The sequence below is a fragment of the Augochlora pura genome, chromosome 1, assembly GCF_028453695.1.
Source record: "Augochlora pura isolate Apur16 chromosome 1, APUR_v2.2.1, whole genome shotgun sequence".
Classification (NCBI taxonomy): Eukaryota; Metazoa; Arthropoda; class Insecta; order Hymenoptera; family Halictidae; genus Augochlora; species Augochlora pura.
The window spans coordinates 19,323,857-19,347,683 of NC_135772.1; the positions used below are offsets into that span (position 1 = coordinate 19,323,857).

At 40.1% G+C, this 23,827-nt stretch overlaps 3 protein-coding genes across 5 annotated transcripts in view; 1 reads left to right on the top strand and 2 right to left on the bottom strand.

Annotated features, from left to right (window-relative positions):
• The window catches only part of Sk2 (Sphingosine kinase 2), a 28,288-nt gene extending 10,900 nt beyond the window's left edge, over positions 1–17,388 (bottom strand). Inside the window, exons 1-2 of the mRNA XM_078180643.1 lie at positions 16,335–17,388; positions 2,600–2,951 (exon numbers count right to left, since the gene is read on the bottom strand). Coding sequence (XP_078036769.1) covers positions 2,600–2,951; positions 16,335–16,869 — 887 coding nt within the window. The 5' untranslated portion in view covers positions 16,870–17,388. The remainder of the gene's footprint in view (positions 1–2,599; positions 2,952–16,334) is intronic.
• A 792-nt stretch (positions 17,389–18,180) lies between these two features.
• Positions 18,181–19,646, top strand: Rpl18 (ribosomal protein L18). Its single transcript, XM_078178705.1, has 4 exons — positions 18,181–18,248; positions 18,387–18,473; positions 18,954–19,160; positions 19,239–19,646. The coding sequence occupies exons 1-4, from the start codon at positions 18,246–18,248 to the stop codon at positions 19,506–19,508; spliced, it is 567 nt and encodes a 188-aa protein (XP_078034831.1). The 5' UTR covers positions 18,181–18,245; the 3' UTR covers positions 19,509–19,646.
• Positions 19,239–23,827, bottom strand: part of LOC144468882 (uncharacterized) — a 5,001-nt gene continuing 412 nt past the window's right edge. Inside the window, exons 1-11 of one of the 3 annotated variants that reach the window (XM_078178685.1) lie at positions 23,433–23,715; positions 21,863–21,977; positions 21,689–21,792; positions 21,549–21,620; positions 21,376–21,476; positions 21,198–21,301; positions 20,877–21,118; positions 20,630–20,805; positions 20,418–20,562; positions 20,156–20,355; positions 19,239–20,072 (exon numbers count right to left, since the gene is read on the bottom strand). In XM_078178685.1, the coding sequence (XP_078034811.1) occupies positions 19,847–20,072; positions 20,156–20,355; positions 20,418–20,562; positions 20,630–20,805; positions 20,877–21,118; positions 21,198–21,301; positions 21,376–21,476; positions 21,549–21,620; positions 21,689–21,792; positions 21,863–21,953 (1,461 nt within the window). In that variant the 5' untranslated portion in view covers positions 21,954–21,977; positions 23,433–23,715 and the 3' untranslated portion in view covers positions 19,239–19,846. Of the gene's footprint in view, positions 20,073–20,155; positions 20,356–20,417; positions 20,563–20,629; positions 20,806–20,876; positions 21,119–21,197; positions 21,302–21,375; positions 21,477–21,548; positions 21,621–21,688; positions 21,793–21,862; positions 21,978–22,095; positions 22,187–23,432; positions 23,716–23,827 lie in introns of those variants that run through there. The other 2 variants (XM_078178677.1, XM_078178693.1) reach the window with 2 other exon arrangements.

Below are 23,827 nucleotides of genomic sequence, written 5' to 3' on the forward strand. Positions count from 1 at the left end.
AATTTACAGCGGCCCGCGCGTATCATAACTCTAAACTCAATGAAATTTAGGTGGCCCACAGAGTTAGCGTTTACGAGGAGAGACGGCTTAAGTACGCGCCGGCGGTTTAGAGAAGCCGCCCGGGCAATAATCTGACCGATCTTTCGAGTGTACCGCAATTTTACCGAAATCGGCTTTCGGTTTAATGCCCCCGACCGCGAATCCGCAATCCCATTGTTTGCAACACCATGGACGGAAAGGTGGAGCGGTCAGCGAATAATTGCCGACAAGTTTTCAATTGCCCCGGCCTATTCGCGGGATGAATAGCCTTTTGAAACTGTTTCCCAATAGAATGCGCGCTAGGCCGTTTGAAAATTTCGATGGGCCGACGACTTTTCTTTCGACACTTTGGCTGACGCGCCGTTCTATTGTGTTAGGTTCGGAAATTAATTTTGCACGCTGATTCCAATTTTATTAGGGTCAACGAAGCGTGGAAGCGTCGAAGAAGCGTTCGATGTTGCAGGACTTAATCTGTTGCTTTTCATTAGATTAAATAAAGTACTTTAATGACATGAAATTCCCAAAGTTACGGCGGTCGAGCTAATAAATCGGAATTTTCCACAAACCGACTCGCTTGCTAGAAAAAGAGTACATACATTTTTGCAAAACCTCCGGCTCGTTGTAAATGTAAAAGGTATATATTGAGAGCTTTTTTTTATCCGAGGTCACAACAATTTAACAATTTTAAATTCGTAGTTCCAACGAATTTTAATTGATCTGCTGTTCATTGATTATTGCATGTATAAAAATAAAGCAAACACATTACAACTCGTTGCAATGTAAATTAATTGTTCAATTCTAAACTCTTGATAAAATATTTTTTTAGCGCATTAAATAACCGTGTAAGCGTATACCGCCAGAGGCACGATATTAATGTGATTAAGAACAGAAATAAATTTAACACTCGTGAATCATAATGAACGCGGACAATTTTCATTCTGCATGAAAATCTACTCATTACGGCTGCAGAAAATTCTGTCTCCCCTCCAATTACGACGTTGCATAATTATTTTAATTCCTCGTTTTTTTTTTCTGTCGCGCAGTAAAATTAGCGAGAGCGCGATACGCGGTTGTTTGTTGTTTTCGCGCGGACGAAGATATATTTTTTTGCTGTACGTATCTGCCAATTGATTGAACTTTAAATCGACGCCGGGGATGGCGAACGCCGCGCGCCGCACGGTAATTACGTGCTGTCAATCACAAAATTTATATCAATACGTATGATAAATTGGCCGCGACAATGGTCTCTTAAACGATGTTATACCGCTCGCATTTGTACAATTAACCCTTTGGACCGCAATGGAATTCGATGTAACCGACCAGTATTATTCCCAGTTAAATTGTGATTGATATGACCCGAATATGGTTATTGTATAGGAACAATTATTTACTGTTCGCCAAAGTAAACGCGCAAACAAAGGGACTCGGGGCTGGGATCCGGGGCATTTTATTATTTTTAACGATATTTATTTACCACGTTAAAGATCGTTCTTTGACTGCAAAATTGCAGAAAATAGATACTTTGTTTAATGTGGAAAATATTGAAAAATTGAAAAATATTTCACTGTTTAAATGCAAACCTCGATCATCTCTGGTATAATAAAAATTGAATGTCTGGCGATCGATATTAATTCCAGTATAATAATAATAATTTTGTATAGCCGTAAGCAAAATGGGAATAAAAATAAATGCATACAATGATACAGTACAGAACGCAGTTTTTGTCGTAGGGTAATTTGAATAAAAATCCCTGCTTTGTTCTCAGAGCCGCGTATTATCATTCCATTTGCATTTTTATCCGGCTTTATGTGTCGCGTAGTTCTGTAATAATATAACAAAAACTCGGTTTCATTTTTTGTTTTAGAACCGAGAGAAAAAATGACTGCACGTCGGTCAACAGCGTCGACCAGGAGGTTAACGGTGAACAATATTTATTATTTTAGTAAACGTCGATAAAAAAATATATATACGTGTCTTGAAATATCAAAGAATATTGTACGGCGAGCGATGAAAACTTTCACCAATGTTTTTTATTTGTCTACTCGAGGCGCCTCTTCATGATCAAAATGGCGGGCCGCTAATTGTTTAATTTACGATTTTTCAGGGTACAGAGATTCATCGATGAGTTATTTATTTAATACGCGCGTTATTTGCGATGAATATTGCGATAATGCTAGATAAAAAACAGAATAAATTGCCCGAATGGTATTTTAATAAATTAAATCGAAAGAGCTGCTTCCAGCGGTCCGGAAATCGAGAGCTTGGTACGTCATTGCTGGACAACTACCACGGATTGTCCAGAAATGAACAATTCCGCGGCGGAATTGATCGTCCTCGAGTCTCGCGGAGTGCATCGTTGCTGCGGCACGGCACGGGAGGGGTTCGTCGAATGGGTAAAGCCGAACAGAGTCTAGCACAAACGGGGCATTCGTCGAGCAGGGATTAAAAGCTGGATGACCTACTCGGGGTTGCGGATGGAGGTAGAAAAAGGGGGACCAAGAGTTGAGGCCGGTAGGGGGGGGAGGGAGGGAGGGAGGTATTAAGCTCGAACGGAACTTACTGTTTAGCGTACGCGATGGATTTCGCTAAGCCGTTCCCGGATCCGCACGGTATCACGCCAAGGGGCAGCTCCCTGAGGGCCCTCTCCCAGTCGGGCCTCTGGAAAAGTCCGTTCACCACCTCGAACACTATGCCGTCGCCGCCGACCATCAGCAGGCCGCTCCATTGATAAATGTCTCTGGTACGGACGAACTCGCGGGCGTAATTCGAGCATTTCGTGATGTGCACCTCGTACGGCCTCTCCGCCTCGGACAGGATCGGATGGATCCTCTTCTGGAATGTCTCGCGGCCCTTACCCGGCCCGGACTTCGGGTTCAGTAGAACGAGCAGCTTCCTCTGCTCGCCCGGACACGCTGCAACAATTTCATGGAAAAACGATCCGATCAGAGATCACGTAGTTCGACTGGAAAAATTCTCATTTTCCTAAGGCAATTTCCTATTCTAATACAAATAATAAATCCTATTGCAATTAATAACAAGAAATGCGTTATTGTTGAGTATTTAGACCACTGTTCGACAAGTTAATGTTTCTAGATAACGTAATGGATTTTTAAGTATTTATTCGATGCGACAAATGGTCCAGAAACTTTTCGATAATGTACTTTAATATTGAGTGCAATATTTTGTCAATGCAATGCTTTTAAAATTCAAGTACAAAATTTTATACTGCTTCTGCCTGAATTCTGTGTAATTTTTGAACAACGGTGGTATAATTTTTAATACACTTCTGCCACGCTAAAAAATCTGTAATTCTCTCGAGATGGTAATATATAAAAAATATTCTAAATTCTCCTCCTGAATCCCAGTTCGTCTCGACTCTAGACGAACACATGTATATGTATACTCATGACCGCACCTATATGACCGCTGTCTTTTTTTCAGGGATCGATGACGTTCGTCAAGAACGCCACAGAGGATCTCCGGACGATTACGTGACGTGTAATGCAACGAGCGTCTTTAATCTTTAGAGCACTCTGATGCCGCAGTCGCCAACCCCTTTCGCCGAGATTTCGCTGCAGTCGATTCTTTTTTCCTCCCCTTTTCTCTCGTCCTCCTTTTCTTCCGCGCGCGATCGTCTTGCGGATTTAGTTTCGGCCGGAGTTTCCGGAGCACGGTTCGTCTCGGTATGTATTTTTGGTATTTGAAAGAGCGCGCGCAGTTTTCAAAGCCCTCGCCTCTCGCGATTTATTTTCAAAGAACCGTCCGTGCCCGGACAATTGAATTTACCGCGACTCTGCGCGAAGAATTGTCGCAGAAATAAAAATAAAATATTTCGACTTTTATTCAATACATTAGACGTAGACAACCGTTTTATTTTAATATTAAATAAAAATGAAAAATTACACTGTTTAAATTGCAATGAAATTGCAGTTGCAAAGGAAACAATTTATATTTCATTTTTACATTGGTAATTTCGAATAATTCGTTATTTCCTATGGTATCGCAATTTTAGATAGAAAAAAAAGGCAAGGCAAGAAATTATTTTTTATGCCAAGTGCCGAGTAATATTGTTGCTGCCAGACGAGTCCGATAGTCTATTTGCAAGATTTCATTCGACGGTTGCCGATGTCGTAAAGATATTCGCGCGGAAACGACTACATACGTTTATTCATTTTATAGTCGAGTTAAATTTATTACCGCTCTATTCCACGCTTTTGATTTCAGCAGCATCTAAGACGTTTGACGACTCGGAAACTGCTCTTAAATAACGTAATATCGTCACTGTAACTATCAACGAGTCCAACAGGCTGATACCAATATCCTTCTTTCACAGTTATTATAGTCGTAAAACTGACCTTATAAAAAGTCGACCGATTTGTTTAGCGACGTTTTGTGGTCGATTTTTAAAATTCATCGCTGCTGTATTTCTTGGACTTACGATTCTAACGGCATCCAGGTAGCAATATAATATTAATAGCGAGTACACTAAATGGCCCAACCACTGCTCTTCAATTATTCATTCTATAATTGCTGGGATTATACGAATGTTTTCCTGGAAGGCTATAGAAATTGATTTATAGATGTTGTTCGGGGTAAATTACTGCACACCCTGAACTTTACAATCGAAGAACAGTGGGAAGTTTCAGAACTATGCTAATTTAAAATCTAGTTCTGCCAATGTCATGTTTACGCTGCGGAAACCTTATTTGAACAGTTTATTTACAGGCAATAATTAAAAGACATTCCTATGATATATCTACCACCTCTGTCACAATTATTTAATTTTAAATAAAAAATATATATAAAATACACGATAAACAATTTCTAAAAATTACAAAGCCGCTGCCATTTAAAATTGTTATTCGTATTGTTAAAAATTCCAATGGAACAGGGTCTTACAATTTTTTCTGCGCCACGAGGATGCTGATATTGGACAGTTCCAGCTTCAAGAAAAACCGGCGGGAGCTGCGCGACGAAAGCAATCGTCGTCTTTTCCAAAGCGAAGGTGTACTTAAGGCTCGGCTCAAGCGCGCGACACTCTTCTGTTGCGACATATATCATAAACAGAGTGCGCCCGGCTTACGCGGGATAGAGCCGGAAGAAAATAGGTTACCTGGGATATGCAACCAGGAAAGACCAGTGGAAGAAAATCGCGCGCGTGCAGGTTTGCCCAGCACCGGGTGAAAACTTTAATAAGGCCGCGATCGGATTTACGTAAAGCTGTTACGCGCGCGGTTACACGTAAGAGTGAAAGTACAGGAGTAAAAGCAGCATGCTTGCAGAGGTGTCGGGGCGTTATAGGTGAAATCACTCGGTCATTATTATGTTTATCTTCCGCGTGTCGCCGGTTATCGCGAGAGATATCATGGAACTCGACGCGATTTCGAAGAACGGATCCTCGTCGACGTTAACATCGATACGGGGGATTCTATTTCATGGCTGCCCGATGCGGATGGCGTTGCAAACAAACGTGCGTGCACCACCGCGCACCGCGAGATTTATCACCAATTTTTTTGATCCGGGTTCGGTTTTGGAAAAAAAGGGGAAACTGCGGACGAAACGCGTGCGAAAAATTTGATGAATTTTCACGTACGAGGAAGTTTATGGTACGCGGCGAACGCGACAGCATCGTTATTTAGAGATTCGTGGCGCTCGCGTTGCATTTGATAGTGAAAATAGCTAAAAGGGCTGTACCAAATAATCATCAGGATTCACGGTTTAGAATTAAAGTGAACAAAATAATTCATAAAGCTGCGTAAACTTATATATCTTTGCCAACGGTTTTGTTACGAATTTTTTTAAAGGGTTGAAGGTATAAAATGCATTAATCCCAAGGCGATGCCATCTCTCGGTGCGGAATACTACAAGCGAAAAATTCAATTGGACGCTAAAGCGCCAGCTGACGGTCCTAATACTGTCCACCGTCTACTCAAAGTCGCGACCCGCCGGATGAAAGTTTTATTTGCGACCCTGCTAACGATATCGACGCGGATCGGGATTGCGACCACGGCTCTCTATGTAATATGTAAGTCCGTTGGTCCGATGGAACAATTGGGTCGCGCGAGCGCCGCGTCTTAGAGGCGCCAAAACTGTCTCGACATTTTTCCGAAGGAAACCGCGACGTGGACGTCGGCCAAATTAACCCGGAACGACCTATATAAAATTTCTGATTACATCTCTCGTTAGATCGTCCCGGTGATATTCGAGTCTATAGAGGATGTCGCCTCATCTTCCGTTTTATACACTTCGGATCCGCTTTGATGCGAGACCGTGGAAGGATAGAGTGAGAATAATTGAATAATATAATCGAGATTATGTGTAAACGAGTTCCTTGTCAGCGACGATTGACTGAAAATAAGATTCTACTCTATTCTACAGGGTGGCCATTGAAAAATAAAACTTGGTCTTTTTTTTATGGAGTATATATTCGAGATTAAAATGGCTACGTATGATGTTCAGAATAAAATTCAACGAGCTTCGCTATTCCAATGAAAAAAATTATACAAAATCGGAGAAAACACTGGCAACATTTTAATATTTAATTAATGTTCAATTAATATTTAATGTTCTAATTTCCCGGTTTGAAAGAAGTCGACGACGTGAATGAAATAATAAGCAATTCAAAATACCACCTCGTATAATTGCCCAGGGCAAACTCCTGTATTTTTCATCGAGCTATTAAACCCGACCATAAGAAATTTCTCTGACGGAAAAATTTCCCTTTTCTTCTTTGGAAAAAATAATATATTGTTCGCGAAAGAGAAAGCGGTCGCGCGCGCCGCGAGCCGAAGAATGCGGCGAATCGATAAATCAATCGCGCGACGCTTGTTTCGACGATTAACCATTGTTCGATTAATCAAGGCAATCGATTACCCGACGCCGGATCGCGTATAATCGACGCGACACAATCGCTCGTAATATCTGCATAACACCGAGGTGGTGTGGATGCGTTCGCATTGATTTTATTTATCTGCCAACGAAAAGATTGCTAAACGGGTTGATCGCCGGGTGCTCGACATGCCGGAGTCAAGTCGGCTGTGCGTTCTACCGGGTGATCCGTGAACGTCGAACTTACCGTGCATATAATAATCGCGGACGATTTTGCGTGGATCGAGTCTCGCACGGTGCTGTGAAATTGTTATATAAACTGCGGGTCGTGTTACCACTGCACATGGCCGGTGGAATTGATACTGGACGAAGTAAACGGACACGCGACCCGGCGGGTTTGTTCTGTCTTCTATGTTTGTCATTCGTTTACCGTACTACGCAAATTAACACCAATGACCAGACACGCGAAATCGGAGTAACTTCTTTCTTTATTTATTTAACGCTCGGTATCCCGAGTCAGAATCGTATCAGTTGAGAAGGAAATACCGCAAAGAACAATTTCTTTTACGAAATGCAGTGCACAAAATTTCGGGCTATATTACGTTAAACAAAGCGAAAAACTAAAGCTTCGGAAAATAATTTTTAAGAATTGGAAAGTTACATGAATATATCCTAAAATTTGAGGAAGCAATGATCAGTTACATGCTCTGGCAAATAAACTATTTGATTCCGCAACCTTTTCAATGCTTCACGTGGAGAAACTTATACTGCCATACTATGTGATTAATGTTTTATTAAAATAACGAAATTGGCACTTGGGCAAGAGATGCGTTTGAACTACATATAATTAAGTAGGGAACAGGTTCTTAAAGGCAAACGTATTTTATAATGAAAAGATAGGGACGGATAAAAAGTATTAGCAATTTATGGCTCGCATAGTAGATCGGCATGAAAAATGATGATCAAGTTCGATAAAAAGACCGTGTCGTCCGAAGGCCGCCGCCGTCACGTCGCAGCAATCAAAGTGTTAATGAACTCTAATATATGCGAGCCGTAATCCGCGAGAAACTTAAATTGTTCGAATTTGCCAAATGAGGTATTCGATAATCGAGCGTGCTGTTGCATCACACATTTAAACGTCTTACTTATAATGATTAGATTGTGGCTACGTGTATAAAATTTCTTTTAAACTAAAATTCATATTGTACCATTCTTATTTGTACTGTAAAAAATATTGCAGTTAACAAAATTAATATTTCCGCTGTTTCCAATCTCTTAAACCGAGTTGTGAAAATTAAAATTTCCAGAAAAATCCGCAGTTTGTAATTTATATTAGTTCGCGAGTATTAATACAAAGGAATGTCTACAGGATCGACCGATCAGATAGAAACGCTTGTTTAAACAATTTCATCTGCTTCCGAAGCTTTGGATTTCCGATGCTGTGAAATCGCTGAGAGAATTAAATAATTAATTCGATTCCTCCGGAAACGAATCGCGGTTTATCATCGGCTTTTATGCTCGCGTGCACACTTCTGCGCCACCCTGTATAGAAAAAGAAAGAAATATCGCCACGTCGGTTAGCCTTTTTCATTCATCCGGTCAGTCCGCGTGTCAACGAATTGTTTCATTAGAATGCATGGGCTCGAGGCGTTCTAATGCCTGTATGAAAAACACGTTTTCGTTTTATACACAGCTTATACGCATAGATTGCGTTCGTGTTCCTGGTTCACATATATTATCGAACACGGCCCATGCCGAATAAATTATTCCCACGCAAAACCAACGGATTCGGTGATTCGACGGCGGCGGGGGTGGCACGGTCGATAATCTTTTCTGCCAATTAATTGCAATTGAGACCGACATGATTCGATTATATCTACGTTTTCACGGACACCCTCATCCGTCTTTATACACCGTATCTTATCGTGTCGGTAAGAAAGAGATAAAACCCGATTATAACCGTTGCCATAAATCAATAAACTTTTCGATCCTTTAAACGACGTTTAGAATTTACAGAATTACCTGAACTGTGCTCTTTGCTCTGTTTTCTCTTTTATCGGATCTTTCGACGCGTTTGTCGACGTTCAATTGTCACACAACGGGTTTTACTAGCGTATTTCGATAACTCCCTTCTCTTCGAGCGTCTACGTGTCCATACGCTCTTGTCGATTACGTTTATCAGCGACGAGAAAATGTAATTAATTACCTGCGTAGTTCGCTCGCTATAAGCAAGTTCATTATAGTTATAATTTTCATACTATTCGATAGCTATGAAAAACTGGGCCGACGCATAAACGAAAACGTGTCGATTACATAAAATAGTTCCTTGCAAACAATACGTCAAATGCTTTTTTACCAAGCGTCGTTTACCTGTTTTTTTTTTGGTGTCGCGTTTTACGGAGCAAAAGAAAGAGATTTACAATGCCATAGTCAATCAGGAAGAAATCAATGGACTTGTCACTCTTCCGAGCTGTGTAGAATTTTTATGATTCTGCAAATTGTTCGTTGTCAGAGCGCGGATCGAAAAAAAAAGAACGGAGTACGTGCTCCATCTCGATTAAGTTAATATCGTGGAAATTGTGTTTCCGGATGTCCGAAGGACCTTTATCACCGCGGTGTATTATTGTACTCTCGCGAATCGGCCGCGATGCACTTGCTTTTTTGTCGCGCGGGTCATGTTCGTGCAAATAAATTAACATCTTTTCCGCGAACCGCTTTTACCTCTCCTCCTCTCCAGGTGTATCGACGTCAATCGGTGTTGTAAAACATTTAAACATATCGGCTTCGATTACGTTTGCGATGCGCGTTGTCGGAAGTCGAAACGTTGTAAAGGAGCTTACGCAATGTCGCGCGAGTCCGAAGGATCGTGACGAAACGAAATATTGAAAGAAATCAGCTGCGCCCGTCGCTTCCTGTTGCGATTCCGAATCAGCCGGCGAACAGGCATTATTATATCGCCGAGACGCGTACGTGTGTGCCGCGCGCGCGTTTTTCCCCATCTCGCGCGAAGTGTATTACCTAATACCGCGCCTATGCGCCGGATCCGTTTATATAAGTGATTTATGCATTTTGCAATCTTGTAGCCATCCCGACAAGAGCGGCGATGCCCCTGCAGCGCGAACCCCCCGGGCCACTTTCCATCGGTCGAAAAAAATGGTGTTCTCTCGACTTTTATCGCGCGCCGCCGTCGTTGCTTCAACGTTCAATTGCAACAGGATAATTGTTCTTACATTTTTATCGTTTCTCGTTAATCAAATATGTCGTTAAAGACGACTAAAAAGAATCGCCTCGATCGAATTAAAAGACAGAATTTATTCCAATTTTTTTTGCAACTTTTTATCATAGCGTTTTGCTATAATAAAGACACATATTCAATCATTTTTCGTCGCACTTGCATATAATTTTTAAAACAAGAAACATATCTTCTCCTTAATAATAATACAGATTGTCATAAAACCCGTGAACACTTTTTTTACACGTCGAAACGATCGACGCGATAAAATCCCGTTTTCCACGAGGTGTGTCGCGAGTCCCAAGCCATAAATGCACCGAATTAGCACGGAGGTCTGGGCGATGACGGAAGAGGTTTTTCTTCGGCGAGGTCGGACTTTTACGATTGACCAGGGACAAGCAACTATAGCAGTCGCGGGAGCACGCATAAATGGCGACGCAAGGTCTGTCTAAAAAGCCGAGGGAACTGAATAAGAATTTCAATCCCCCCTCCCCCAAACCCTTGTCCGGACTATTTCGCGATCGATTCTATGCGGGCTATTCGCTACTACTTCCTCGAGATGGAACAATGGCGTAAATCTTCGGAGGATATTGTTCTTAGGCTGCCGTACTATGCTCCGCGGTGGCATGATTACTTTTCTTCTTTGAAGCATCATCGTGGGTCTGGCGAGATGAAGTCCTACGGTCTACTGAAAAATGGCGAACGTGACGGTTGAATTGCATTGCGAAAGTTGTGCGCTAAGTTAAATATGTAAAAATAAATTTAGAAAGTTTCATAGAAATATTTTCTATGGTTTCTCTTTTAAAAAATTCCGAACTGCAGTTAATTATAATAAACGAAAAATGAAAACGTCGACGCAATTAAAATTCGTACTTAAATCAATCGCCGTAGCTGTTCGAGACCAGGTCATCGAGCGAGTCAAGATGAATCAAGAACGATCGAATAGATCACGTTATTCGCAAGAAACGCCAGCGCACAGTTTCGCTCCTGCGTTTATACCGCGAAGAACAGAGTCTTTCCCTCGTGAGTTAATCCTTTCAATAGAGTTTTTGCTTGCATCTATTAATCACGGTCTGTTAAGCACTTAATTGAGAATGATATGATCCTTATACAGGGTGTCCCGTTATTAAACGGTCGGCACAAAGAAGCCGGCTGTGCAAACAAAACGAAGGGAGAAAAAAAGAGCTCGCGCTCACCCAAAACGAAACACTCGACGCCCCCGGCTGGCTGCGTTAACGCTTAATGAACGTAAAAAAAAAAAATATACTGTTCACACAATTTGCATGGCGGAGTGTCACTGACAAATGATTTATAATTAGATGGTGATTTATCTCAATGAACGAGCAATTTCTATCCGGTTTCTGAACAAGTCTGCTTTCAATTTCCGCGGTGTTTTCTAGACTGCAAGACTTTCTGGACTTTATCTGGACAGTCTGGACGATCGATGATCTCTCGTTGCAAAGGTCACGATACAAGATCAACGAAAATAAACATATCTAATTAATCTCACGTTTATCAGAGCCACGCTAATTGCAAGTCTGCGGATTTTATGCATTTGCGACAAAAATGAACCGATAAAGTGCAAACCAGTGAAAACATTGAATGAATTTAAAGACACTATTACATTATTTTCAACCGAATAAAATAATTGATGAATGAAAGAAATATCTACGGTGCTTCCACATCTCGCGATTAAAGCAGGCAATTTTATTTACGAAGGAAACGAGGGGACGCAACAAAGAACAGTGCAAACCCACCGGCGCAATTTAAGATGATTAACAGAGGAAACTATTTCCATGTAATCCGAGCGTTCCGCGGTCGATGCAAATGTTTATTTCGCAAAAGACCGCCGTTCCATTAGTTACCTTCGATTGCATAGATTGCGATCGCCCTTGCGCGATTATCTCATCCGCGTTTAACGAGAAATTTCTATTCAGGAAACTGGTGGACCGGCGATAAAGTCACGGCCGTTGCAAACGACTAACAGCTTAATGGTTTTTCGATGGCAGGTCGAGTGGCACCGGGAAATATATATACGTGTTCCACGATGAAATTCTTCTGCCGGAGAATGATCGTTTTATGAGACACGATCGCCCGAATGCCCTACAGGTTGCCGGTGTTATTAAAGAGACAAAGATTTGGCACCGATGCAATGGAATCCTTGGATTCGGCCACCTTCGGCGCACCGAATAACGAACCTCTACGAAGACAGGTTAATAAATCATCCCCTCCCACCGGCGGCTTAAGCGGCTTTCTTCCGGTCGATTGTTTGAAAGTCGCGTGATTTGTTGGACGCGTATCGCGCCCGCTCGGGAAGTCGCGAATTGTGCTGCTTTAGGGGGCCGGAGACGTTTATGTGCGTCCTATGTTTCTCGCGGAAAGATCGCGATTGTGCGCGAGATACGAGGCGCGACAGACCATCGAGAAAACAATGAAATTATGTGGAATGTATAACATATTTCGATCTGCTTGCGAGGCTTCTTTTTCAAGTCGACGGAAAACAGTTTTTTTTGCTTACTTTAAATACGATATAAAAATGTAACTGGAATATAAAACACAGCGCTTTGGAAAACAATAAACGCGATGCGAGCGTCGAGAAAAATTCGTGACATACTTTTGAAAATGTTACTGCAACGTTTGGAAATGTTCTCGAGAGTGAAACGTGGATTTTAGAATGCCGATGCAAATTGAGAAATAACAGGACGTAATGCCCGGTGAATGTATTGTACACAATGTGTAATACTCTGTAATACCTGTGGACCTTCATGCATTCATATTTTTAGCGTGCAACAGAATCTGTGCTATTGATGAAAATTATTAACGCGCTTATTTCAATTTTCTATGGAAGACAGACTAGTTTTATTTTTAGTTGAAAATGTAAGTCGGATATAAAACGCAACCAACCAGCAGGGAAACCATAAAACGCGGATGATATGAAATCTAATTGGAAATATTACCATCGTTGCAAATAAAATGTAAATTTAAAAATACGAGTAACTAATTGAGGAAATGCAGCGCGACGCGGTGACAAGTATCGATAAATATTTTTTCTAAGCGTGTCACAGATTGTTAATGTTTGAAAGTACTATTATGACAAGACTTTGGATCTGTCATGCATTAACACATTCGCTGCCGTCGTTACACACGTGTGACGCTCGCGATCTTGAAGTTTATGCATATTATTCATGCACGTAGATAGCCAAATTAATGTTATGCGCTATTAATCACGCGCTACATAATTTGTTACCATTTAAATTCATTGCATGTAATACAATAGCGAAGTAGTCTGCGACTTTCGTTTGTTAAATTTTGCAGATAAACAATTGGAAAAAGTTGGTAAACGATAAAACTTGATGAAGAGTGCATTTTTAACTATAAAGTTTCACATTGACAAACTGTAGAGGAATAAATTTTTACACTGAGAAATCATAGAAGAGTAAATCTCTGCATGGAAGAATTCCGACAGAATGATTTTCTATATTTAGAAATCGTGGACGAACAAATTATTTCACCAAGAAATTTTCAATGATTCGTATTCGGTAAAAATTGCAATGAACGTTTAGCATCGTAACTCTTTCCGTGTACAAAAGTAGGCACGACCGCATAAATCGCTCGCGGCGACGTTGTGCAATTGTGAATAAACGCAGCGTGTTACAAAGAAATAACGCAATTAGCGCGATAATAAAGCAAGAGAGCTTCGAGTAAACTCCACTGTTTACTTGAAGAACGAATATTTTATAGTATTAGCCGCGCGAGCGCCTCTTGTATCCGCTAAATAATTCTATGAAAATTTCCCGCGGTTTCTTGTACAAATCTCCTCATCTTGGACATCGTAAATATTTGTATCGTCTTTCCTCGACGCGAGGAAAAAAAAAACGTGAACATTTCTTCCATCGACGAACGCTGTCCAAATACGACGCGATGCAAATGTTTCGTAAATGTTTTACCGGGTTTTTTTTTTCGTCAAATAAATTCACGTCACTGTACGCTGTACGGTTCTCAGAACAGTATGAATCGTTGCGAATAAAGGATACAGTGAGTAGCGAGCAGGCAGAGGTGTTAAAATACTTTCCTCTATATTTCTGACTTGTTAAACAGAAAGTTGGTAACACTAACATAATTCGATTGCATGAAAAAGAATATAAAATGATCAGGATTAGGGGATTTTTAAATATTGTGTAACAGTAATATTATACAATAATATCTTCTGAGAAAACAATTGAAATTCGTAAAAAGACGATTAAAATTAATTGACATAACCTTGTTATAACGATAAATAATGATTCTTTTTCATTCAAGGATGTTCAGGGATGGGAAAAATTAATCGATTTAGACAGCGTGTAGCATAATGATCTCCCCGTGCAAGCTTGAAGAATATACTGGGAGGTGAATAATATCGAATCCGCCGAAACAGGAAGCGAACGCGCATAAATTTCACACGAGTCCTGCCACCGGCGGAATAATGATTTTTCTGCTCCTCGAAAATGCGGATATTACGCTGCAGAAAACGCGCTAATGAAAAGGACCACGGAACGGAAGGATGCGGACGCGCCGTACTGACGGAAATTGGCCTAATTTCAACGAGTTTTTCAGTTAGACCGCCTCGTTTTTTATCTGGGAAAACGTCTTGTTTGATCTGCCGATTTTTCGACGATTTATAAGAGCTAAATAGCCAGAGATTCTGCAGACATTAATTCATTTTGCAAACTCTAAAGTAACGCTCTAATTGGATATCATTTCTTCTTTAATTTTAAATCTCGGAGAATCGTGAAATGATTTACACGATTCAAGACCTCCTCTGTGAAATTCAAACAGGTTGCGGGTATTAAAGTTTAAGTACCTTTTCCCATTGAAATTTTCCGCGTTTCTGAAACATATTATTTAAGCATGGTACTGAAAAGGAATACATGCGATCTGTTCATTAAAATTCATGACTAAGATAATAATGACCGAGCAAGTGCACGTTCGCTGAAGCACAGCGCAAGACTAACCAGACTTGGTAGCAAAAAAACAATAAAACATGCGAACATGAGAACCATAAAATGTCAGAAGATCTGTCGAATTAATTATATACCGTGATCTCCAAATCAAACTAATAAATCTTTCAATGAAAAAGAAATGTTGACAAGAGTTTTAAGCAATTCCTAATATTAGACGAATGATATAACGCGTCGCGTGACTGTCACAGAGAATGTTATCGTAACGTAATTAATTATCAGTACAACATTGATCAACCGGAAACCTAATAGAATTCCCAAAGGTATATACACTTGCCGAGTATAAACACAGAGAAAGACAGAGGACCAACCGTGCATCCACGAATTAATTCAGCACCGCAGAATTAATTGTTTACCTCAGCCAGAGGTGAACTCGGGGAACACTTGTTGTATTAGATACCAAGATATTACATGCATTCAGTTGGACCTACTCAGGCAGGCATGTTGGCAACCGGCCTGCATATGCAGGCTATGTAATAGAAAGTATTTCACATTCTAATGTACATGTATCACTCGGCATTTACATTGCCAGGAAATGTAACAGGCCATTAAGATTTAAATGAAAAATATGGAATACCTTTGAACCTCTGTCAAACAACCAAAAATATGAAATGTGTCCTATACAAACGTTATAACACAATTCTAGTCTCAGTTACAGAATTCGGATAACTCGGATTAACGCACGAACGTTAACAGAACGTTTTGCATTAGGTTCTTTCAAGATCCTAGGTCATCGATATTTCCAAGGCCGCGCAATCATCTTGCCAGGCCAAAGTCGTGATCTTGATTACCGTGTGACATCGATAAAATCGCCCTGATTTCCATAACGAATGGCTATGCAAATCCGATCACGTTGCTTCGATAATAACAGTGATACACAAGATGTTCGAGCTGGACGAGACACCCTGTATACTCGATTATCCCCGTAACCCGAGCTTCCCAGACAAAACATTGTTTATCTCATTAAAAAATGACGAGAGACAGGGATCACAGTTTTCTGATACCAGTGCAGACTATCGGATTCAGTAAGCAGAACATATCATTACATAATATTAGTGTTCAACTTGTTTTGCGCGACCGCCACAGATATTGCAATGGCGTTAGGAACAGTCGGTTACCTAACGTTATCATCCGCCTAATCAGCGTCGCGCCGATTCGCTTGAAGAAAAGAAGGTTCTCCGGTAGGGTGGCTGTAATTAATCGAGCAGCCCGTTATCGCGTCTCCATTCAGTACTCACCGTTGATCAGCGACTCAAGGTTCCCGTGACTGGGGCTCATAAAGCTCTTTGGCACGGGCACGCTGGCGATCAAGCATTTGATGGCTAGCCGCCACCTGCTCGCCTCCCGCAGATTGTCCTCGTACTTGTCGAAGCTGCGGAACCGCAAAGTGATGGTGGTCCTCTCGCGTCGCTTCGCATCCTTCATGCGGGCCTTCTTCAGCGTGTAAGCGTAAAGGTAGAGATAGGCCGATGTATCGAACTCGTCGTAGCACTGGTACGCTTCGGCCGACTCGACCAGCTTCAATTGCGATCTCGAGGTGCCCGGGCCGCAGACACAGCTTCCCGCGCTTTTGCGTTTCGAGCGCATACATCTGCAGCCGATTATGTCTCCCAACGCGATCGTCTCGACCTTCGTCGCACCATTGTTATCCTTCTCGAGGCTGAGACCTTTCTCGGTCAGCCTCACTTTGTAGTAGGTGTTCTTCTTCGAGGTGACATAGAAGGTCTCTTCCAGGAGCGTGCTAGAGTGCACTTGACCACCGCCGTCCTCCATGACACGCCGACGACTGTCTCTGGTCCGATAAGAAACTTGAATTAGACCGATGTTCGCGCCATAGGTGGACCATTATCATGGTAATTAAGGCACACGGGTGGCTGACATCTCACTAATTCGGTAAACCTTCTACGGGAAGGCGCAGCTGCACCTAGGTCCCATTTGACGGGCAACACCGAAGCCGATCGCACGACGATTTTGAATTTTAGCTCGCACTTTGCTCCATTTATTTTTCACTGGACTCTATTCCGCCGATCCGGTTCGTTCCATTGCGAATTAATCGGAGCACGTGCAATTCCGCGTAAACCTCGGCTCTTGCTCGAACGGTGAATCTGTGGACGGTTTCTCTATCACAACGATCAACACTGGTCTTTCAACTCGTGTCCGAACGTAATGTCAAATTCGGAATTGCAGCTGGAAGATTTAATTCAGCATCATCTCGGCGACTCCCGTACTTGCGCGCACTCGAGCATTGAACTGCCTCGACACTCCGATGCCCACAGTATATACTGTTTATATGATACCTGAAAGACCAATTACTATGTGACGGTGCCTCGGCGATCCGCCATCAGATGGCCACAAGCGATGGACCCCATCGAAATGTCAAAACCAAATTTTCCGCGTGCCCTCTTCTGGATGTACATCGCGGATACTCCGCCGTTCGCTCGATAGATGTAGCTGCCAACTGTGTATCGAATTAATAAACGCTTTCTATAAACGACAAATATAATTGAAACTATATCGATTGAAAAATAAATGGATAATAATGAATCTTTAATTTCAAACAAACGTGTTTACCATCTGTAGATGAAGAATATTTGGAACGGAAATTTCAGTTAGCGACATCTGTTAAAATGTGGGAAAAGATTCAAATTCAAACAATAACCTTCAGTCATTTGAATTGTAACTATTCAAATGTTTTTGAAATGCTAAAATCTTTAACACGGGATCTATCTTAATTAATTTGATTAAACACAGTTACTGCAGTTAAGAAATTTTAGCATTGTACTTCTTTTCTTCCTCATTTTTCAGTTGATGGTTTAGTCGGTATATTAGCAATTCTCTCAGCGATATCTCGTGGCCTTAATATACGCTACAGATACTACCAAAAGATCCGCAAATAAATTATATTTATATACTTTAGACATTAATTTATGTATTACAAAACATTAGTTGTGGAATTCAAATTACATGGATTATCAAAAGTTCACAATTTTCTCTTGGACAATTTATTACCAAGGTCTCTCGTTTGTTAGTTCTCCCTGGAACCTGAGCAGCTCTCTCGTCGCAACAAGCAACGCCCTCTGCAACATCCGCTTCTATGAACCCATTCAGTCCGCGCTCGTGCATGTCCGTTTCTTTTCCGGTTTATCAAAATGGTAAGACGGTGACGTGAATTCGTTGGATTCCGAAAATCAATAGACATTCGGCGCATCTCTGTGAACCGTAATGAATACGAATCCTAATAAGATTCTAAAAGTGTTGAAGATGGTTAACGAAAATTATTTTCGTTGCAGGGTATTGACATTAATCATAAACACGACAGAAAGGTTCGGCGAACGGAACCTAGATCGCAAGATGTCTACTTACGACTTCTCGTCAAGGTAAGCGCTAACACGTGTTAAACAGTTTTTAATCGCAGCGTTACACAGAACGTGCTATTTAAGCTCCTTCAATTATATTTAGCTGTTCGATGTGTAATTCGTTAGACATTAGTTAATATCGCTTTGATAACACAATTGTGTATACCATGCTATATAACTTTTGTTGTCAAACACGTGAGCTCGGGATATGAAAATTTATTTTGCGAACCGCACTCTGTGTTAGTACACCATCGTGCTAATCCAATTTGAACGTTCGCTATAGAAAAGTCTAGTCAATTTTCCTATTCCGTCTGGACGCGTATAGCTAAGGACGTGTATATAAATTGACACAATCCAACCTATGAAAACTATGAAAGTTTACGTTCAAAAGTATATTTCTCCTACAAAGTGCTTTTGAATTATTTTCTCTGAACTTTTATAGTAAATTTTCTTTCATAAAATCGTGCCGTAAATAATATGAGATTCTATCATTGTTAACAGCTGTACCGTTTCCTGGCCAGACGTACAAATGCGAAATTCAACAAGATCATTCTGAAAAGGCTTTTTATGAGCAAAATTCATCGTCCTCCTATATCTCTTGCACGCGTTGTTAGGTTCATGAAGAAACCTGGACGTGAAGGAAGCATTGCCGTAATCGTTGGCACAGTAACTGACGATGCTAGGATTTTTGAAATTCCTAAACTTACTGTAAGTATATTAGTGAAATAAAAATTAATTCGTTAATGTTCCCTGATTCAACAATTATAAGTTGTTGGTTTGTGATAGGTCTGTGCACTACGCGTTACTGAGAAAGCTAGAGGCCGTATCTTGAAGGCTGGAGGTGAACTGATCACTTTTGATCAGCTTGCACTGCGTGCACCCACTGGAAAGAGGACAGTCTTGATGCAAGGACCGCGCAATGCACGTGAAGCAGTGAAACACTTTGGACCAGCTCCTGGTGTACCACACTCGCACACTAAACCCTTAGTACGGTCTAAAGGAAGGAAATTCGAGAGAGCAAGAGGGCGTAGGCGTAGCTGTGGTTATAAGAAATAAATATTGGTTGTTTGCCATCATTTATTCTACCTTACCCTTGAGTTAACTTGCAAAAACTAGACAACCTGTCTATTTCTACTTTCTTTTATATTGCAAGCCAAGGCGGCCGGAAAATAAATGTAGGCTTCATCACAACAATTCTGGTATTTTTAATTCCTATGTTTCAACATGACTGCATATATTTTTTAATACTTTATTTATCGGTGACAATAGAATAGCCTTTGAAAATGTTTAAACGAAAATCACAGATCAATTTGACTTATACCATCTCCGGTAATTAAAATGTTAAATAAATATCGGTAATAAAAATATTTAGAATTACAAATGAGTTCAATGATTCATGTTTGTGGCTCATTATTTTCTTCAGGATTCTCTGGCACTTCCTCCGGTTTTTCATCATCATCCGACTGTGTTTCCTCTAAACCAGTAACATCCGGAAAATATAACTGCGATTCCTCCGAACCCTTTTCCGGATTTTCACTCACATGATACGGTCCAATACCGGCGAACCCTAAAAAGGCTTCACATCCTACTTTCTTCACCACACACACAAAAGTCTCGTACCTGTTAACACAAATGTTACACCATCTTACCAAGGTACACAAGTTTTCATACGTAAAAACATTTACAATCTGCTAAATATTCACCCGGTTCTTTCTCTAGTATTTTCTTCGAATTCACTGATACTTCTAGCAATCATTTTTGCATCCGGCGGTTTATCAGATTCAAAAATACCAAAGTTAACTACTTCGTCTTCAAATTCTTGTAGAACTATCTCCAACTCATTTTTTCGCGTGTAATCGTACTTGAATACCACTATGGGTACGTTTGCAGCCTTGTCTTCATACTGAAGAATAAAAATTATATATGAAATAGCGATCAATTTAAAATGAAAGTTAATCTGCTTACTGGATATGTTTTATTTGTGTACGTCGTGAAAATCGTGCGGTAAACGATTGCCTTGTTTCTAGAATTTAGCGGTGTCCATGCGATTGGGAAAATCACGGTTTCATTTTCCGGTGGTGTGGAGGCGGGTCTATGTCGACCGGCATAACTGGAATATTAAATAAATTTAATAATACATCTACTTTAACAATAATCTCAATAAAAATGGAAAGCACCATTCTTCTGTGAAAATTGTTTCCTCACGCGGCAATTCTGGTTCACCAAACAGTAGACTCATCAATTCTGTATGGATATCAACATCCGGTTTCTCTTCGGCCACTTTCAATCTCATGAACATGCATTTTCCATCCAGTAATAAATTCTTGTGATTTTGTGGCAATACGTAATCTGACTGCAAAAAACATCAATTAAATTTTAATTGATCCTGTAAGCTCTAAATGATAAGTAAATTAATTTATATACTTCGTTGAAAAGTTTGTCGAGGATGTCATCGTTGAGCCGCTTCCGTATTTCCTGTTCAACGATATAGTTCCCTGGTAGTATCTCTTCAACTAATTCTACATATGGTGGACTAGATTTTTTGTCCCTCTTATGGTCCTCTTCATCTTTAAAAAGCCATGGGTAAAGTAGGAGACAGGTTTCGTTCTTTAAAGACGTAGTTAAGTGAAGCATTTCTGCTTCGTACCGCGCTACTGCTTCGGCTTCTATACGTTTATTTAAGAAAAAAGTTTCAGTATAAAAATTAATAAAAGATATGGGATACTAAATCGATTTTTTTGAAACCTTTCCGGGCCTTCTTCGCCGCTTCTTTAGCTATCCTAGCTTCTTCGATCACTTTCAATTGCTTTACTTCTTCTGGACTCCTTTCAGACACTTGTAATGAAAATCTACGAGCGTATGATTTTATCATAAACATTTTTAAACGTTTGATAATTAGAATTTGTAATATAATTACACATACTCATGTTCATCGCCATTTTGTACCCTCTGTAACTCTGTCGTTAACATCTTCAGCAATTGCGGACACTGGGCGCCGAACATGAGATTTATCATCCGTCCATTCTGTATAAATAATCAATAATATTTATAAACTAAGGTGATATTTTTTTTAATAGAATAATGTAATTTAGTTACGTGAATGAACATCCAAATCGGTTCGCTTTTTCCTTGGAAGCGTTCTAGATCCGTGATGTTGTCACACTTTGCCTGAATCCATACAACAATAACAATTACTAAATAAAATTGTTCTACGGAACGTCAAAAGGGAAAGTTACCGTGGCATAACTTAGCGCGTCTCCACCGATTTCCATTTTAATTTTCTTCAGGATGCTCACCATCCCCGTGCATGGTCCGCTCCATTCCGAATAAACGTCCACCACTGAGAAACAAATATTGAAATTAACAAAACCATATAATACAATTTTTATATGCGTAAGACCATCATGTCCCTATTAAACCGGTCTTCTGCAGAAGCTTCTCCCAGTCTTCATTATTTGAAATTTCGGTCTGCAGTGCCGCTGGTACCGTTTTCTTGGCCATTTTTCGCGAGGACTTTAAACCACCCTGCAAACAATTTTATATATGTATTAATTACGGAGGATTATGAAAAGATTGTTTGAAAAGCAATTTTTAAAATTTTTAAAATTTCAATGTGAAGTTCGCGACGGAAGCGCGCATGTACCCTTTTCCGGCGCATCATGTTTGAAAGAGTTGCGGAGCTACTTTATTTAGATTCGTTTCAACCGCGTTTTCTTTGATCTATCTTGGTCGAGGCTCAACAAGAAACTGTAGATAGCCGGTTCATTTCTGAGACCATGCCTTTCGGCTTACAGGACGGGGACATCGGTGACATGGAGGACACGCAAACTTTACCGATTAAGTCGGCTACCAGCTACACAAATACACGCACAGATAATTACAGTGCACCAGAGGATCGGGCATTCCACGACAAGAATTTCCTATGCATTTCACCCGACATGAAATATGAATCTTCGGCAGGACTCCGGGGGGTAATTATAGCGACCTGTACGGAGTATTGTACTTTATAAGTCACCGCAAGATTTATCGAGCCGCATGAATAGCCTAGGCATCATGCCTCCTCGAGCTAGCTCCGGTTTAAAAGATATAAATTTAATCGGTCTACGTATTAAATCGATTATGTGACAGGTGAGCCAATTTTTCCCTTATTTGAATGAACGACAGCGCGACCCTAACGTCTTGTTCCCGAGCTATATTTCGTAGCTACAGATTTAGCCATTTTTTAAATAGAAAAAGTAGTCTTTATTGCTTGCAGAAAAATCACCGACTTTAACTTAATCTCATCATATGTTTCGAGTGAAATTTTTAACTTTCTTTTCGTTTCGAAAATCGGTAATTTTTTTTTAAACGTGAAAAATGATTTTAGAGCGGCGGCAATGTATGAAAAGTTAAACAAATGTTTTCGATTTCATGAGGTAACTTGTATTCTATCATTAGGGGTAATTGTTGCGCGGAATGACAAATTTTGAAGATAGAATAGCTGTGTCCATCAATTTTGCTTTTGACTGCAGCTTAATTACGTAATTGCGAAGCGTCACGCAACATAAACATGCGAACCTAAAATTAGAAATGTTTATTTCCGCAAGCAATTTGCAAATTGTGCTTAATGAAAGGCTTTGCTTAGTTTTAGCATTTCGCAAAAAAAACAAGCACGGTAAAATAAGGTATGGTGCAACACGTAGAAGTAAAAACTGTTTATAGTTAAATCAACATAAAATGCATTTTATAATATTGTATATAAATGTTAAAGTCAAGTGAAATTATTTTCATTTCTTATATAACAATATTATTTCTTCTGAAACAAATATAATTAATACTGGTGGTGTTTTAATAAAAATGCAGAGGGTGTTTGACTGTGTTCTTTAAAATATTAATAAAAATTACAATATTTATTTCGCATTTCGTAGAATTATGTATATATTTAAATCAAAATATTCAGTGGTGCTTCGTCAATTTGATCTCTTTAGTTTTCAAACGTACCGCTTAAATTCAAATAAATGTACTTAAAGATGGCGCTGATATTGATGACTACGTGAACAGACATACGTTTTTTTAGAACAGTTTCTATAGTAATCCGACAACAAATACACCTGCACTAAAAAATACAATATCGATTCGTCTAACTGTTGTTTTAATACTTTTCCAGTAATGAATTTGTTTAAGTGAAATGCTTGGCTTTCATATTATATTTTTCACCAATGCCATCACTGAATTGTACTCCATTTTTCGTTCAGAAGTTGTAATAATTTAGAAACTCGAGAAGTATTTTGTTGCCTTGGAATACCATAGCAACATGTTCTTGGATTCGTTAGATTGATAAACTGATGCAGTCATACCAATATCAGAAAGTATATATATTTGATACGTATATGTAT

What these genes read in the sequence shown, in the direction of transcription:
- Rpl18 (XM_078178705.1), top strand. An exon ending in ACTTACGACTTCTCGTCAAG is followed by an intron (nt 18,474 to 18,953) that starts GTAAGCGCTAAC and finishes CATTGTTAACAG; the next exon opens with CTGTACCGTTTCCTGGCCAG. An exon ending in TTGAAATTCCTAAACTTACT is followed by an intron (nt 19,161 to 19,238) that starts GTAAGTATATTA and finishes GGTTTGTGATAG; the next exon opens with GTCTGTGCACTACGCGTTAC.